The sequence below is a fragment of the Oncorhynchus nerka genome, linkage group LG4, assembly GCF_034236695.1.
Source record: "Oncorhynchus nerka isolate Pitt River linkage group LG4, Oner_Uvic_2.0, whole genome shotgun sequence".
In the NCBI taxonomy this organism is placed as follows: domain Eukaryota; kingdom Metazoa; phylum Chordata; class Actinopteri; order Salmoniformes; family Salmonidae; genus Oncorhynchus; species Oncorhynchus nerka.
The window spans coordinates 92,064,602-92,082,668 of NC_088399.1; the positions used below are offsets into that span (position 1 = coordinate 92,064,602).

An 18,067-nucleotide genomic window follows, 5' to 3' on the forward strand; every position below is an offset into this window, starting at 1 on the left:
AATGATGTTGCTCTTGCTGCGGGCGATTCCCTGATCCACCTCTACGCAGACGACACCATTCTATATACTTTCGGCCCGTCATTGGACACTGTGCTATCTAACCTCCAAACGAGCTTCAATGCCATACAGCACTCCTTCCGTGGCCTCCAACTGCTCTTAAACGCGAGTAAAACCAAATGCATGCTTTTCAACCGATCGCTGCCTGCACCCGCATGCCCGACTAGCATCACCACCCTGGATGGTTCCGACCTTGAATATGTGGACATCTATAAGTACCTAGGTGTCTGGCTAGACTGCAAACTCTCCTTCCAGACTCACATCAAACATCTCCAATCGAAAATCAAATCAAGAGTCGGCTTTCTATTCCGCAACAAAGCCTCCTTCACCCACGCCGCCAAGCTTACCCTAGTAAAACTGACTATCCTACCGATCCTCGACTTCGGCGATGTCATCTACAAAATGGCTTCCAACACTCTACTCAGCAAACTGGATGCAGTCTATCACAGTGCCATCCGTTTTGTCACCAAAGCACCTTATACTACCCACCACTGCGACTTGTATGCTCTAGTCGGCTGGCCCTCGCTACATATTCGTCGCCAGACCCACTGGCTCCAGGTCATCTACAAGTCCATGCTAGGTAAAGCTCCGCCTTATCTCAGTTCACTGGTCACGATGGCAACACCCATCCGTAGCACGCACTCCAGCAGGTGTATCTCACTGATCATCCCTAAAGCCAACACCTCATTTGGCCGCCTTTCGTTCCAGTACTCTGCTGCCTGTGACTGGAACGAACTGCAAAAAATCGCTGAAGTTGGAGACTTTTATCTCCCTCACCAACTTCAAACATCAGCTATCCGAGCAGCTAACCGATCGCTGCAGCTGTACATAGTCTATTGGTAAATAGCCCACCCATTTTCACCTACCTCATTCCCATACTGTTTTTATACTGTTTTTTTTATTATTTACTTTTCTGCTCTTTTGCACACCAATATCTCTACCTGTACATGACCATCTGATCATTTATCACTCCAGTGTTAATCTGCAAAATTGTATTATTTGCCTACCTCCTCATGCCTTTTGCACACATTGTATATAGACTGCCCATTTTTTTTCTACTGTGTTATTGACTTGTTAATTGTTTACTCCATGTGTAACTCTGTGTTGTCTGTTCACACTGCTATGCTTTATCTTGGCCAGGTCGCAGTTGCAAATGAGAACTTGTTCTCAACTAGCCTACCTGGTTAAATAAAGGTGAAATAAAAAATAAAATAAAAATGTCTTGGAATGGCCTTGAAAGATTAGTAGAATCTGTGTGGGTAGCTGGACAGGTAGGATGACTGACAGTGAAGGTGAACAGGATGTCATGTGTCAGGTGACAGAGGAATGGATGAGACTGAGGCAGGAATTCCTTTAACCATAAAGTGGTAGATTTACTGAGTAGTCTGTGCTGCATCACAAAGGAAACAAATAACATGTATCTGATCAAATTCCTCATCCCAAAGACAATATCATAACAACCATTCATGATTAACATAATTAGGGAAGTCAACAATCCAGTTCATTAAGAAGTCAATAGTAATCGTCCATGAGTCATTTAGGCTCGTAACTATTTATCATAAATCATGGAAAAAATACAAACAGTGAATCTGTTATTCAATCTATAATCCCCATTAGTTTGGTATCAAAGTCAATCAGTTAGCAAACAATGACGTTTCTCATTTCACCCTTTCATTGTCTTCATGTGTACATATAATTCATTTCATTACATATTAACCATATCGATTGCATAATTGGCCTATGGGGATCCGTGATCATTGACAATTCACATTACACAATATGTTTGAAGCGTGCGCTCCAAGCCGCGCTCCGCGGTAATAACTATAAGTAATAACTGATGGCCCACTCCCCCGATCGCCGCAGATAGTTCAGATGAAAGGTAACAGAGTCAGTGGATTTACGTGGATTCATGGACGCACAGAACCTCTGGATCAGACGGAGTTAAGGAAGAGAAAGCAGCGAGATCAGGCGATGGCAATTTCCTCCTTTTATGGAGTTGAGATCTGTCGGACATTTCCACCTGACCTAATTAAAGCGCCCCTGGCCCATCTGAGTAAGTGGCAATGAATTAAAGGATTATTCCACCAACTCCATGGGCCTTTTCTACAGGCCTAGTCAAAGCCCAGAACTCAATCCAATTGAGAATATGTGGGGTGATTTAAAGATTGCTGTTCACCAGCGGAACTCAACCAACTTGAAGGAGCTGGAGCAGTTTTGCCTTGAAGAATGGGCAAAAATCCCAGTGGCTAGATGTGCCAAGTTTATAGAGACATACTCCAAGAGACTTACAGCTGCAATTGCTGCAAAAGGTGGCTCTACAAAGTATTGACTTTGGGGGGGTGAATAGTTTTGCACGCTCAAGTTATCTTTAAAAAAAAATATTATTTCTTGTTTGTTTCACAAAAAATATTTAGCATCTTCAAAGTGGTAAGCATGTTTTGTAAATGAAATTATAGAACACCCCCCCCCCCACAAAAAAAAATCCATTTTAATTCCAGGTTGTAAGGCAACAAAATAGGAAAAAATGCCAAGAGGGTGAATACTTGCGCAAGCCACTGTATAATCATCTATACTACTCAATTATATAGAAATCATTGACACTACTAGGTAGACAAGTCAACTTGTTTATTCACACAGTTATCGCATTTACATGTTAAGGTCATTCTGGAATTAAACTGGGATTCATGTTGACCCCATTGACATACAAAAGACCCAATGGCAATCAATCTGGCCTAAAAATAAATAAATAAAATTGGAATGTTGTTATATATATATATGGACTGAACATTGGAAAGTAAATGAACGCACACAAGACATAACCAATTGTAATTGCAAACTTGCTACATTTGAACAGCAGTATAAAGATCCTTGGACCTACTATTGACGGTACGCCCACTTCTGCGCTTGATCCTACAGTGTTCAGAATAGCGTGTATAATATATGTGCCTTTTCCCACTACCGCGCAACTGTGTCTTTGTTCCTGTGACTGTTACACAAAATCAGCACAGGGGAAATGTCGAGAGTTTACATCGGAAGATTGAGCTATCGAGCAAGGGAAAAGGACGTCGAGAAGTTCTTCAAAGGCTATGGGAAGATACTTGAAGTTGACCTGAAAAACGGGTAACAAAATGAACGCCGCTCTCCGTGTCGTTGTTCTGTGCTAGCTAACCGCTAACTAACCGCTAGCTTACCGCGTTGAGTTCGTGGCCTAGTTGCTAGGCCTGTTGAAGCGCCGTTTATTGACAATTCTCGTACATTGTTTGGCAACCCGATTTACATATTATTTATTTGTATGGGTTGTAATTTATAAGATATTTGCTACACAACCAAAGTTTGTTAACCAATTTCAGTTAACTAGTTTTAGCTAACGTTAGCTGTCGTTAGCACCTAGCTAACGTTCGCGTCTAATTGTTTTGAGTACTAGACGCTTCCTATATAAAATAAAAGGTAGTTACACGTTTTATAGCCAAAATCTTAATTAGGTAACGTTAGCAGGCACCTTGAAATACGTTTGGCATGCTAGCTATCTGCTAACGACGTTACGCTAGTTAACTTACCCCCATAGCTGGCAACGTGTACACTTTCTCTCTTCTGTAACTTAGTTTGCTGTACAGCCAACATAATGGTGATATTTGGTGTCTGGTGGATCAGATGAGACATTTTACATTTAAGTCATTTAGCAGACGCTCTTATCCAGAGACCCCATTTGCAAAGCCAGTTACTAATATTACATGGGTTTATAAAAACAAAATGCTCACTATTTCGACATGGCTAGTCAGTCTAACGTTAACTGTACTAAAAACTGCACCATGTTTGCAGATGGAATTTGGTTAGCACCCTGCATTGATTGCAGACTCAGGCCCCCGAGTGGCGCAGCGGTCTAAGGCACTGCAGTCCCTGGTTCGAATCCAGGCTGAATCACATCCAGCCGTGATTGGGAGTCTCATAGGGATGCGCACAATTGGCCCAGCATCGTTTGTGTTTGGCCGGGGTAGGTCGTCATTGTAAATAAGAATTTGTTAACTGACATGCCTAGTTAAATATAATAGGGCCTATTGGTATAATTAGTAGGCTGCCGCGTATATACCTTTCTAAATATTTCCCCAAATGTTATTAGCCTACCTCTTTCTCTATGGTTGCTTCCTTCCTCACTTTCAACTGTTAAATGAAATGTATCACATCTGGCTGTGATTGGGAGTCCCATAGGGCGGTGCACAATTGGCCCAGTGTCGTCTGGGTTTGGCCGGGGTAGGCCGTCATTGTAAATAAGAATTTGTTCTTAACTGTCTAGTCTAGGTATATTATTTCACCGTTATTTATCCCGGGAAAAGGGAGTGGTTTTGGGTGGTAAATCTCAGTAACCGGGTTCCCACCCTTCAACCCTAGTACACATAGGCAGGACCGCAAAGTATCACAACTATAGCAGCAGCATAGCCATATATTGTGACTGTGATAAGTTCATGCTTCCATACAGCCGGTACACCTTAGCAACGGCAGCAATTTTTCAACTAACCGTTTCATGCTGATTACTACAGAGGGGAAAGTAAGCCATACCGGCAAAATAAATAGTGGGGATATGACCTACTGGTAAAATGTTAGCTTATCACAATAATTAAAACATCATTGCCACATGTCAGTTGCATGGAAAATGTACATGGATTTAAACATGTGGAAATACCCTCCAAAATACGGTGTGGTTCGACAATAACAGTAATAATTTGCCACGGCAGATACTTTTGTATGCATAGTGTTTGTGGACACATCAATCTACAAAATTGTATATAGATTTTTTTTTTTCAGCCACACCTGTGGCTGACTGGTGGGGGAACAAACATGCAATCTCCATAACATAACATTGCCAGTAGAATAGCCTTACTGGAGAGCTCAGTGACTTTCAACATGGCACCGTCATAGGATGCCGCCTTTCCGACAAGTCAGTTCGTCAAATTTCTGCCCTGTTAGAGCTGCACCGGTCGGTCAACTGCTGTTATTGTCAAGTGGAAATGTCTAGGAGCAACAATGGCTCACCCACAAAGTGGTAGGCCACACAAGCTCACAGAACGGGATCGCTGAAGGGTGTAAAAATCGTCTGTCCTTGGTTGCAACACTCACTACAGAGTTCCAAACTGCATCTGGAAGCAACGTCAGCACAATAACTGTTCGTCTGGAGCTTCATGAAATGGGTTTCCAGCTGCACACAATCCTAAAATAACCATACGCAAGCGTCGGCTGGAGTGGTGTAAAGCTCGCTGCAATTGGACTCCCTGCTGCACCGACCACAGAAAATCAGTGTGTATCTCGCTGTCCGTGTTGCTGAAGCTGCAACATAATTATAGCCTTATCTGACTGAAAAGTTATGTTTCCAAAATCCCTCCTTTGTTTAGGAAAAACATTCCCTATTCCTTTTAACCCTTGCTCTCTTCACGTGACATTGCATTACAAACATGTGTCACGTGAATCGAGCAAGAGTTGAGACCTAATCGCATGGTACTAGTATTACTAGACTACATTGGTTATCTACACTACTATTCAAAAGATTGGGGTCACTTCGAAATGTCCTTGTTTTTGAAAGAAAAACACTTTTTTTTTTTATATATAAAAAATAATTCCCCATTAAAATAACATCAAATTGATCAGAAATGCAGTGTAGACATGGTTAATGTTGTAAATTACTATTGTAGCTGGAAACGTCTGTTTTCAATGGACTATCGACATTTATCAGCAACTATCACTCCTGTGTTCCAATGGCACTTTGTGTTAGTTAATCGAAGTTTATAATTTAGAAGGCTAATTGATCATTAGAAAACCCTTTTGCAATTATGTTAGCACAGCTGAAAACCGTTCTGATTTAAAGAAGCAATAAAACGGTCCGCCTTTAGACTAGTTGAGTATCTGGAGCATCAGCATTTGTGGGTTCGATTACAGGTTCAAAATGACCAGATACAAAGAACTTTCTTCTGAAACTCGTCAGTCTATTCTTGTTCTGAGAAATGAAGGCTATTCCATGCGAGAAATTGCCAAGAAACTGAATATCTCATAAAACTCTGTGTACTACCCCCTTCACCAAACTGGCTCTAACCAGAATCTAAAAAGGATTGGGAGGCCCTGGTGCACAACTGAGCAAGAGGACAAGTTCATCAGTGTCTAGTTTGAGAAACAGACGCCTCACAAGTCCTCAACTGGCAGCTTCATTAAATAGTACCCGCAAAACACCCGTCTCTACGTCAACAGTGAAGAGGTGATTCCGGGATGCTGGCCTTCTAGGCAGAGTTGCAAAGAAAAAAAATATATATCAGACTGGCCAAAGAAATATTAAGATGGGCTTAAAAGAACAGACACTGGACAGAGGAAGATTGGGAAAAAAGTGTTATGGACAGACAAATCTAAGTTTGATGTGTTCGGATCACGAAGAAGAATATTCGTATGAGGCAGAAAAGATGCTGAAAGAGTGCTTGACACCATCTGTCAAACATGGTGGAGGCATTGTGATGGTCTGGGGGTGCTTTGTTGGTGGTAAAGTGGGAGATTTGTAAAAGGGATCTTGAACAAGGAAGGCTCACTCACGCCATGCCATACCCTGTGGACGGCACTTCATTGGAGCCAATATCTTCCTACAACAGGACAATGACCCAAAGCAAAGCTCCAAACTATGCAAGAACTATTTAGGGAAGAAGCTGTCAGCTGGTATTCTGTCTATAATGGAGTGGCCAGTACAGTCACCGGATCTCAACCCTATTGCGCTGTTGTGGGAGCAGCTTGACCGTATGGTACGTAAGAAAAGCCCATCAAGCCAATCCAACTTGTGGGAGGTGCTTCAGGAAGCATGGAGTGAAATCTCTTGATTTACCTCAACAAATTGACAACTAGAATGCCAAAGGTCTGCAAGCCTGTAATTGCTGCAAATTGATTATTTGACGAAAGCAAAGTTTGAACACTTACTAAAAATGTATATATAACATTGTCAACGTTTTTGACTATATTTCCTATTCATTTTGCAACTCTTCATGTATGTTTTCATGGAAAACAACGGAATTTCTAAGTGACCTCAAACTTTTGAACGGTTGTGTATTGATTAATCCAGAATGTCCATTATTCCAGAGAACAGATTAGATGGGATTTGTTTTTGTTTTTCTCAGAACCCCCCCCTAAAATTAAGTGTGTATATATATATATATATATATATATATATATGACTGTTGTGACAGAAGCCTGGTGGAGTGAGGATACAGATTCAACATGTCCAAGTGATGGGGCCACATTGAACTCCAGCTTGGTTTCTGAACCATCTTCCCTATAGTGGCGGCGTAATGCATAGAAACAAAAGCATTAATGGGCTACATGTAGGCCATTTTATATATATATATATATATATATATATATATATATATATATATATATCTATATATACATACATACAGTTGAAGTCGGAAGTTTACATACACCTTAGCCAAATACATTTCAACTCAGTTTTTCACAATTCCTGACATTTAATCCTAGTAAAAATTCCCTGTTTTATGTCAGGTAGGATCACCACAAGAATGTGAAATGTCAGAATAATAGTAGAGAGAATGGTTTATTTCAGCTTTTATTTCTTTCATCACATTCCCAAGTGGGTCAGAAGTTTACATGCACCCAATTTGGTAGTATTGCCTTTAAATTGTTTAACTTGGGGTCAAATGTTTTGGGTATCCTTCCACAAGCTTCCCACAATAAATTGGGTGAATTTTGGCCCATTTCCTCCTGACAGAGCTGATGTAACTGAGTCAGGTTTGTAGGCCTCCTTGTTCGCACACGCTTTTTCAGTTCTGCCCACACATTTTCTATAGGATTGAGGTCAGGGCTTCGTGATGGCCACTCCAATACCTTGACTTTGTTGTCCTTAAGCCATTTTGCCGCAACTTTGGAAGTATGCTTGGGGTCATTGTCCATTTGGAATACCCATTTGCGACCAAGCTTTAACTCCCTGACGGATGTCTTGAGATGTTGCTTCAATATATCCACATAATTATCCTACCTCATGCCATCTATTTTGTGAAATGCACCAGTCCCTCCTGCAGCAAAGCACCCCCACAACATGATGTTGCCACCCCCATGCTTCACGGTTGGGATGGTGTTCTTTGGCTTGCAAGCCTCCCCCTTTTTCCTCCAAACATAACGATGGTCATTATGGCCATACAGTTCTATTTTTGTTTCATCAGACCAGAGGACATTTCTCCAGAAAGTATGATTTTTGTCCCTGTGTGCAGTTGCGAACTGTAGTCTGGCTTTATTATGGTGGTTTTGGAGCAGTGGCTTCTTCCTTGCTGAGCGGCCTTTCAGGTTACGTCGATATAGGACTCGTTTTACTGTGGATATAGATACTTTTGTACCTGTTTCCTCCAGCATCTTCACAAGGTTCTTTGCTGTTGTTCTGGGATTGATGTGCACTTTTCACACCAAAGTACGTTCATCTCTAGGAGACAGAACGCGTCTCCTCCCTGAGCGGTATGACGGCTTCGTGGTCCCATGGGGTTTATACTTGCGTATTATTGTTTTGTACAGATGAACGTGGTACCTTCAGCCGTTTGGAAATTGCTCCCCAGGATGAACCAGACTTGTGGAGGTCTACCACTTGGCTGATTTCTTGTGATTTACCCATGATGTCAAGCAGAGGCACTGGTGTTGAAGTTAGGCCTTGAAATACATCCACAGTTACACTTCCAATAGGCTAATTAAGATAATTTGAGTCAATCAGAAGCTTCTAAAGCCATTACATTTTCGGGACTTTTCCAGGGTGTTTAAAGGCACAGTCAACTTAGTGTATGTAAACTTCTGGCCCACTGGAATCGTGAAACAGTGAAATAATCTGTCTGTAAACAATTGTTGGGAAAATTACTTGCCATGCACAAAGTAGATGTCCTAACCGACTTGCCAAAACTATAGTTTACCAAGAAATTTGTGGAGTGGTTGAAAAACAAGTTTCACTGACTCCAACCTAACTGTATTTAGACTTCTGACTTCCAACTCCGTATGTATGTATGTATGTATGTATATAGCTTATTCGCAGCACATGTCAATTTATCAAATCCGTTATTGTTTTCTCGCGAAAACCTTGATCAACACTGGTCATACTCAGACATTTCTCTTAAAACACAGGGATGTCGACTGGCACAGGGATAGTATTGGAGTTTGCCCCCAAAAAACAGTAGGTTATTCTGGCTGGGATTATTACACTCCTGCCATATAAAAATTACTGACGTGGCAGTTTTCGGACGGGACTAAAATTACCTATGTTTTGTGCACATACATTACCCAACCTCCCATTGTAAAACTAATCCCGTCTGAATAGGCCCTGACCTATAGCATCATAATCACGTCAATAAATTGGTTTTAAACCAACTTTGAACACCGTAACACACGTGACAGCAAAATGGATGCAGAGGACGTTACAAACTCGAGAAACCGGTATGTTTACTGGTTGCTCAGGAGGTAAAGGGAAAAGGCAGGTAAGGAGCCAGCTCTGCGTACATATTGTGCCAAACAGATGCTGTATAAACAACACTAAAGTATAAATGTACCAGAGAGTCTGTAACACTTTATTTATTTGTCTGAAGAGTTTATTACAGCAAAGACCTTAACAGTAACATTCATCCGTGAATGCAATTTCTGAAATGGAACCGTTTTTATTTATTGTATAAGCTAATTATTCAAGGCTCGCTTTATTTTCAAACTAAAATGCACAATGCAAATAGTCCGGGTAGCCATTTGATTACCTGTTCAGGAGTCTTATGTCTTGAAGGTAAAAAACTGTTGAGGAGCCTTTTTGTCCTAGACTTGGCACTCTGGTACTGCTTGCCATGCGGTAGTAGAGAGAACAGTCTTAGACTGGGGTGGCTGGGGTCTTTGACAATTTTTTGGGGAGCCTTCCTCTGACACCGCCTGGTGTAGAGGTTCTGGATGCAGCTTTTCCCCAGTGAGGTATTGGGCCGTACGCACTACCCTCTAGTGCCGTCAGAGGCCGAGCAGTTGCCGTACCAGGCAGTGATGCAACCATGCTCTCGATGTTGCAGCTGTAGAACCTTTTTTTTGAGGATCTCAGGACCCATGACAAATCGTTTTACTTTCCCATGTTACGTATGATCATAATAATGGCAAGAAGAAGATCCAAGAAAATGTAGCATTATTATAGAATTTTCCAGGAAATTTGGAACCGCGCTAAAGAACACTAAATCAATAATACCGCAGAGGCTGATCCAACACAAAGAAGTCTAACGCCTTTATTTGCTACAGCAAAACGTTAAAAAAAATGTAAAAACAGCTGTGGAATTGTTTACTTGCCGTGTCGTTGCGTGAGGCTTAGTGCTCACGGAATCAGTAGGCTTTTAAACAAACACACATAAGCAGGATCTTTCTTTTTTTCTGTAGATGTATTGATTTATAAAGCCAGGCACATTTTAACAGTTAGGCTATTGATTTATACACTTAAGTTGGTTTCCCCTCTTCTCACTGTTCTTAGACAATAAGGCAAGGGCTGTTTTCTCATCTCATTCTGCTGCTACCTCCACTGTATTGTTCTCAACACCAATATCTTGGTTAACTTTGCTATTATGCACATAGGAATATGGTCTAGGAAAAGGCGCCAATTCAACAGGCGCACTGAAGTGTTTCAGAACCGTGGACAGAGACCACTATTCATCGAGGGAGAAAGTGCATTTGATATAAATTATTTTTATTAGTGTTGCACCATTTTGTTCTTATGTAATATAACCATATACAATTTCAGGAGCACATCAGTCTTAGACTGATGGACTGTGCCACCCCCACGGCCTCCACAATGGATCAGTCCACTCTGTGTGAATCAGACGGGTGTCTTGTACACCATGAGAGTTTGAAAAAGAGAAGAGAGAGCATTTGTCTGCTCGACTAAAGAAATCTCGGTCAACCAACAGCCTGTCGACTAAATGGGTCAGCTCTAGTTTATGCCACCTTAATAAAAGGTAATGCATTTTTAAAAGTTAAAATTAATAGGGATTCTATATGGGATTCTATGATTTAATAATATTTCACAAAGAGCTCCCGTACTGGGAAGAAATATAATCTAACATTTTTTTTTTTCACTTCACCCCTGCTTAATTCTCAACTTGGAACTTGCCAGTCTTCTCAACGCCCATCGCTAGTTGCAGGTGGAACGTTGGAATTGGGGGAAATGTTCTGTTTTTATCAAATCAATGTGTCTTGAGTGGGACCGATTCAAATGTTACTTTGTGATTTATGAAAAGTATCATATACATTTGAGTCTGGCAGTAGATTTAGTCAAATAATTGGATCCCAAATCTGTACCTTGTCTCTGGCCTAACATGCTTTGTCTCCTCTGTGTAAAGGTATGGGTTTGTTGAATTTGATGACCCCCGCGATGCAGATGATGCTGTGTATGACCTGAATGGGAAAGACCTGTGTGGGGAGAGGGTTATTGTGGAACACACAAAGGGGCCGCGGCGGGACGGCAGCTATGGCTCAGGAGGAGGAGGAGGAGGAGGCGGAGGAGGAGGCGGCGGCGGAGGGGGAGGAGGAGGTGGAAGAAGTAAGTTTACAATGCAGCTGTGTTTTAACATGATTTGAAATGTGATTGAGGAGGCCAACATGGCAGTGCATGTAGGATAGGAGACTACTGCATAACATCTCAAGTTTGTCCTTGGTGGTTGTAGTTCATATAATTGTGTTCCGTTACATTTTGGGATTCCATCCCTTTTTATGATTTGATTAGTTGCACCTCAAGTTGTTTTTCTGTGACTTTTTAAGAGGACATATTTAACTTCTTTGTTGTAGTTTCCCCTAGTTTCTGGGACGAGTGGCTGCCAAGGGTTCTGTTCTAAATCCTAGTCTCAATTAGCGTACACGTCGCATGCTCACAGATACCATAGGCTTGCTGGACACGGGCATGAAAAATGGTATCCATGAGTTTATGACTCTGGGGAATTAGATAAAAGGACGGCATTGACAAACTATCCTATTTCTCCCCAATTTCGTGGTATCCGAATGTTTTTAGTCGCTACTATCTTGTCTCATCGCTACAACTCCCGTACGGGCTCGGGAGAGACGAAGGTTGAAAGTCATGCGTCCTCCGATACACAACCCAACCAAGCCGCACTGCTTCTTAACACAGCGCACATCCAACCCGGAAGCCAGCCGCACCAATGTGTCGGAGGAAACACCGTGCACCTGGCGACCTTGGTTAGCGCGCACTACGCCTGGCCCGCCACAGGAGTCGCTGGTGTGCGATGAGACAAGGATTTCCCTACCTGCCAAACCCTCCCTAACCCGGGTGACGCTAGGCCAATTGAGCGTCGCCCCACGGACCTCCTGGTTGCGGCCGGTTACAACAGAGCCTGGGCGCGAACCCAACCCTTAACCACTGCGCCACCCGGGAGGGCCCATCCTCTTCTTTTTTTTAAGACAACACCGGTATTGTATTGCAGACGTAGTCACATCACGGACGAGCTAGTACTACTGAATTAAACCCTTTTATGGTACTTAACAGTAATTGTTTAAATAATGGGTGTAGAGAACAGATTTTTATATTTGAGTTGATGACTGGAATTAAAATTACATGAACCACAACCACCAAATGACATGCCGTTATCTTGGGAAACGGTGTGCTTGATTTGAAACTGTCACAGGAGAAACAAATGCACTCGTATTCATTCAAATTGTCAGGGGGAATCTAGCTTGAGATTCACTACCATTTAGAATATTTGCTGATAAATTCTGTGATTTTTGACTAGAATAAATTAACTAGCTCATTTGTTTGAGTAATTTGAGAATCGTGTAATCTGCTTGTTTTATTCAGGATTCTTTTTTATTTTGTTTTAATTAAATGAATGTTGAATAATAAAGGTAAAGATTTAACAAAGAACCTCCAATGTTTTAATTGAAAGAGTCCTTTGCTGACTGCCTGCCCCTATTGCTGGCCTGGCCATGGTGTCCCCTTTCCAACCAAGAGTGTGGTTTGACCATTCTGGGCCCCTGGGCAGACCAAAAAAGGGAGCCAATGTGAATGAAGACCGCTTGTCCCATTAGTCCCAGGCCGGGTGGTGAGGATGCCATTGGGTTAGGAACAGATGTGGGTTGAGCTCTTATAGGTGCCTGAAACAAATGTGAAATGTCTATATATTTAGATGTGCTAGTTAAGTTAAACATTAGTGTCACCGTAAGTACTGTTTTCAGTCAGATTTTTATGTAGTTTTTTTTTTTTTTTTCATTTTTTAAGTTATGTAGAGTTTTGTATTCAGTTCTACCCAAGCGTGACTCATCAGTTAATGATTTAGTAGTTTAGATGAGGAATAGGGTATGTCAGTGTTCCTGATGGAAATGTGCAGGTTTCTAGGCTACATTAATTAACCTACACACAGGATTTGATTTCCTTTTTTTGTTTCTTTTTGGTTAGCTTGTTTTCGTCATTACTTTCCCCCCATCTGTAATCTATTTAAATTTCTCCCATATTTTTTATGTGGCCATTGTTTACATAATGTAGCTTGGAGATTAGTGTTGAGGCTGTCCTCTCGGTGTGCCCCCTTGCCCTAATTGCTGTTGCTCTATCCTTGTTACTTGTGAAGGCGGGGGCGGGTATGGGCGTGGTGGCAGAGACAGATATGGCCCACCCGCAAGGACAGACTATCGGCTGATCGTTGAGAACCTGTCCAGTCGCTGCAGCTGGCAGGACCTGAAGGTAAGGTGGCGACGGGTTATTCAGGAATGTTGGGGGCGGCAGGGTAGCCTAGTGGTTAGAGTGTTGGACTACTAACCGGAAGGTTGCAAGTTCGAGTCCCCTGAGCTGACAAGGTAGAAATCTGTCGTTCTGCCCCTGAACAGGCAGTTAACCCACTGTTCCTAGACCAGTTAACCCACTGTTCCTAGACCAGTTAACCCACTGTTCCTAGGCCAGTTAACCCACTGTTCCTAGACCAGTTAACCCACTGTTCCTAGACCAGTTAACCCACTGTTCCTAGGCCAGTTAACCCACTGTTCCTAGACCAGTTAACCCACTGTTCCTAGACCAGTTAACCCACTGTTCCTAGGCCAGTTAACCCACTGTTCCTAGACCAGTTAACCCACTGTTCCTAGACCAGTTAACCCACTGTTCCTAGGCCAGTTAACCCACTGTTCCTAGGCCAGTTAACCCACTGTTCCTAGGCCAGTTAACCCACTGTTCCTAGACCAGTTAACCCACTGTTCCTAGACCAGTTAACCCACTGTTCCTAGACCAGTTAACCCACTGTTCCTAGGCCAGTTAACCCACTGTTCCTAGACCAGTTAACCCACTGTTCCTAGACCAGTTAACCCACTGTTCCTAGGCCAGTTAACCCACTGTTCCTAGACCAGTTAACCCACTGTTCCTAGACCAGTTAACCCACTGTTCCTAGGCCAGTTAACCCACTGTTCCTAGACCAGTTAACCCACTGTTCCTAGACCAGTTAACCCACTGTTCCTAGACCAGTTAACCCACTGTTCCTAGGCCAGTTAACCCACTGTTCCTAGGCCAGTTAACCCACTGTTCCTAGGCCAGTTAACCCACTGTTCCTAGACCAGTTAACCCACTGTTCCTAGACCAGTTAACCCACTGTTCCTAGGCCGTCATTGAAAATAAGAATTTGTTCTTTTTTTTCCTTTATTTAACTAGGCAAGTCAGTTAAGAACAAATTCTTATTTTCAATGACGGCCTAAGAACAGTGGGTTAACTGCCTGTTCAGGGGCAGAACGACAGATTTGTACCTTGTCAGCTCAGGGATTTGAACTTAATGTAGCCTAGTTTTGTATTCACCTTCCGGTTACTAATCCAACGCTCTAACCACTAGGCTACCCTGCCGCCTCTTAACTGACTTGCCTAGTTAAATAAAGTTTATTTTTTATTTTTTTATCATTAAAAAAATAACTCTTCTTCATTATGATTTCTGCATCCTATGGTCATGTTTTGGAGAGAAAGCCTATAGCCTTATTACATGTACATTTAGTCATAAGACCCAATGGTTTTACAATAGCGGAGGTGTATAAAGATGGAGGTCCCCATGCACTTACCACACATGCCTAGTTTACTGTGTTCTCCCTATCGTACTGCTCTCTGTGACGCTTGTTTTTGTATGTTCATTGTCACGGTATACATGATCCCAAGATGGCGGCAATTTGGAAAACATGAAACGACAGTAGGAGTGTAGACCTTTTACCATGTCGTGAGACGTATTTTTTTTTTAAACTCTTGTGGGTAGTGCTTAAATAATGACGTCATAGCTGAAATCCGCCATCTTTGTGCACCTTCGTCATTGAATTAAATGCCCATAATTGTCATGCTTGAACTAGCTTTAGATGGCGCCGAATAAATCAGACATTTCTAGCCGTTCACAAAATACATATATAACATGAAATGTGTATATAATGTATACCATATAAAATGACCTATATTTATTAATTCATTAATATCTTTGTGGTTTGCTGGCCAAATCCCAACCCTTTCCCTTCCTTCACCAGGACTACATGAGGCAGGCGGGTGAGGTGACGTATGCTGACACCAATAAAGGACGCAGGAACGAGGGCGTGATAGAGTTCAGGCTGTACTCTGACATGAAGAGAGCCCTGGAGAAGCTGGACGGCACAGAGGTGAACGGCAGGAAGATCCGGCTGATTGAGGACCGCCCCGGGGCCAAGCGCAGCAAGCGCTCTTACTCTCGCAGTCGCTCCAGGTAGCTAAATCGCTATTATTATTTACAAGTCTCATAGTTATTTTTGATGCAAGGTGATCAGTCTGATCAGTGACTAAAGCTAAGGCTGAATTCACAATTCAGTTGTTTTTTTTTTGCCACTAATTTGTCGTTTGACCAATCGGATCTTGCTACCCATAATTGGGCAAAATATCAGAATTGGCTGCCTGTGTAAACAAAGCCTAATTGGTCGTGTCCAACACTGAGTAGGCCTTCTAGAAGAGGATGGGATTTCCACTGTATATGAGACCGAGCTGCAAATCATAACGAGTAGTTATTCAATGGACCATCTTTAATCAGCGACTGAGCAAAATGCATTAAAACAAAGGACTAGTTTCTTCAGTTGTGCTCCCTCCCCCTCAATGCACTGCTTCTCCCACCAGTTCACAATTTTAAGGTTCACACTTCCATTTGACTGCACTTCACCCTAACCCCTCAAGCATCTTTCATGCACATGGCTTACCTTTTTTAACTTCTGTTCACCTCCCTCTGTCTCCAGGTCTCGCTCCAGGAGCCGCAGGTCCCGTAAGAGCCGCAGCCGCAGTGACAGCAGCAGTCGCTCCCGCTCCAGGTGAGTCCCAGAGCGCAGGCAACGTTTAACTCATGGGTGACCCCTGACCTCTTTAATGTGTCCCAAATAGAACCATATTCCCTATGCAGTGCACTACTTTTGACTGGGGCTTAGGTTAAAATTAGTGCACTATAAAGGGAATAGGGTGCCATTTATTACTCTCTACTTCTGCCCTTATCTACTGCGACTGTACTTAGTCATTTTCTGAGGGACATCACCCGTATCTCAAGTCACTGTGTAGTAAATGTCCACTTACCCAGAGCTCTTGACTCCAATATGGACTTTGCCCCCCCCCCCCCCCCCTTCTTTTCTTGCTACCCAGATGTCCTAGCAGATGTCATGACCAGCTATTGCTTGGGGTGTTGGCCGTAGTTCAATGACATTTTAGTTGACCGGTTGTCTGTCTGCTCCTTCCTGTTCCCCAGGGGTGCTGCCTCCCGCTCACGTAGTCGCTCCCACAGCAAGAAGGACAAGGACAAGATCAAGGGCCGCAGAGAGGAGGAGCGCACCAACGGTGCACACAAGGCCAAGGATGTGGGCCGCAGTAAGAGCCGCAGTAAGAGCCGCAGTAAGAGCCGCAGTAAGAGCAAAAAGAGCAGCAAGAAAGAAGGGAAGAAGAGCAGGAAGGATGAGTCCAGGTCTCGTTCCCGCTCTCGCTCTAGATCAGCAGCCAAGGATCGCTCCAGGAAGTCAGGCTCCAAGAGCCGTGAACCGGCCAAGAGCGACAACGAGGCAGCTGCAGTCGAGAAGGGGGCTCCCCGCTCTCGCTCCCATACGCCCACTGAATCCAAACCTAAATCCAAGTCAAAGTCCAAATCTCCATCTCCCTCCCCGGCCAAAGCCCGCTCCCGTTCCCCCTCCGTCTCCCGCTCAGAGTCCCACTCCAAATCTCGCTCCGCATCTCGTTCTCGCTCCCGTTCTCGATCACAGTCCTGAGCTAGGATACCAACAGCTCCCATCCATCGTTTTCCCCCTCTGTTTCTTCTCATCCCCAGCAACCCCCCCCCCCCCCTTTCTTTTTTGGTCACATTTCTTTTAGTATTTTTGATAAATGGTTGTATGAAAAACCCAGGCACTCACGCTCAAGTTGTCTTCCCCAATTCTTTTAAATATACAGTGCTTGTCGGTCAATCTGCATCTTTTTCGCAGTAGTGTTGTCTCTTAATTGAGATGTTTGTAAAAATATGAAAATGTGCGACCTAAGTTGGAGGGTATTTGCTTGGATAGATTTTTTGTAAGTTACAAGTGCTGTAGTAAGTGTGTTGACCTTAATGACATACTTAAGCATACCGAGCTGTCCAAGTTGTGCAAGGATGGGGGTTGTTTTGTTTGGTTGTTTTGTTCAGTTGTATCTTCTCATTTTGTGGAAAATCCTTTTTACCACTTTTAAAAAATAAAAATCCTGATCTCAAATGGAGTTGACTTTTGGTTTCTAAAATAAGTTTGGTTGCATGAACATGTCATACTGATCAAATTGGTGAAGTTCTGGGTACTGAGATTAGTACTGTTGGAACCAACCTCTGCTCCAGGGTGGAGTACGTGTTCCTCCACTCAGCACATGACACCGTGGTGCCAGAGAAACTACACCACTATAAGGGCAACAAGAATGTCTGTTTTATAGAGTACCACAGTTGGAGTCATAATACCATAACACCTAGCGGTCATTAAGGGAAATGGTTCCAATTGTTTTTCCACCATTCATTGTTCCCAT

General features: G+C 42.9%; 1 protein-coding gene across 1 annotated transcript; it reads left to right on the forward strand.

The window, feature by feature from the left end:
* Positions 1 to 2,976: 2,976 nt before the first annotated feature.
* LOC115115168 (serine/arginine-rich splicing factor 4) lies at positions 2,977 to 17,769 on the forward strand. The gene is made up of 6 exons (XM_029643655.2): positions 2,977 to 3,177; positions 11,418 to 11,617; positions 13,650 to 13,762; positions 15,556 to 15,767; positions 16,285 to 16,356; positions 16,782 to 17,769. The coding sequence occupies exons 1-6, from the start codon at positions 3,071 to 3,073 to the stop codon at positions 17,290 to 17,292; spliced, it is 1,215 nt and encodes a 404-aa protein (XP_029499515.2). The 5' UTR covers positions 2,977 to 3,070; the 3' UTR covers positions 17,293 to 17,769.
* Positions 17,770 to 18,067: the final 298 nt, after the last annotated feature.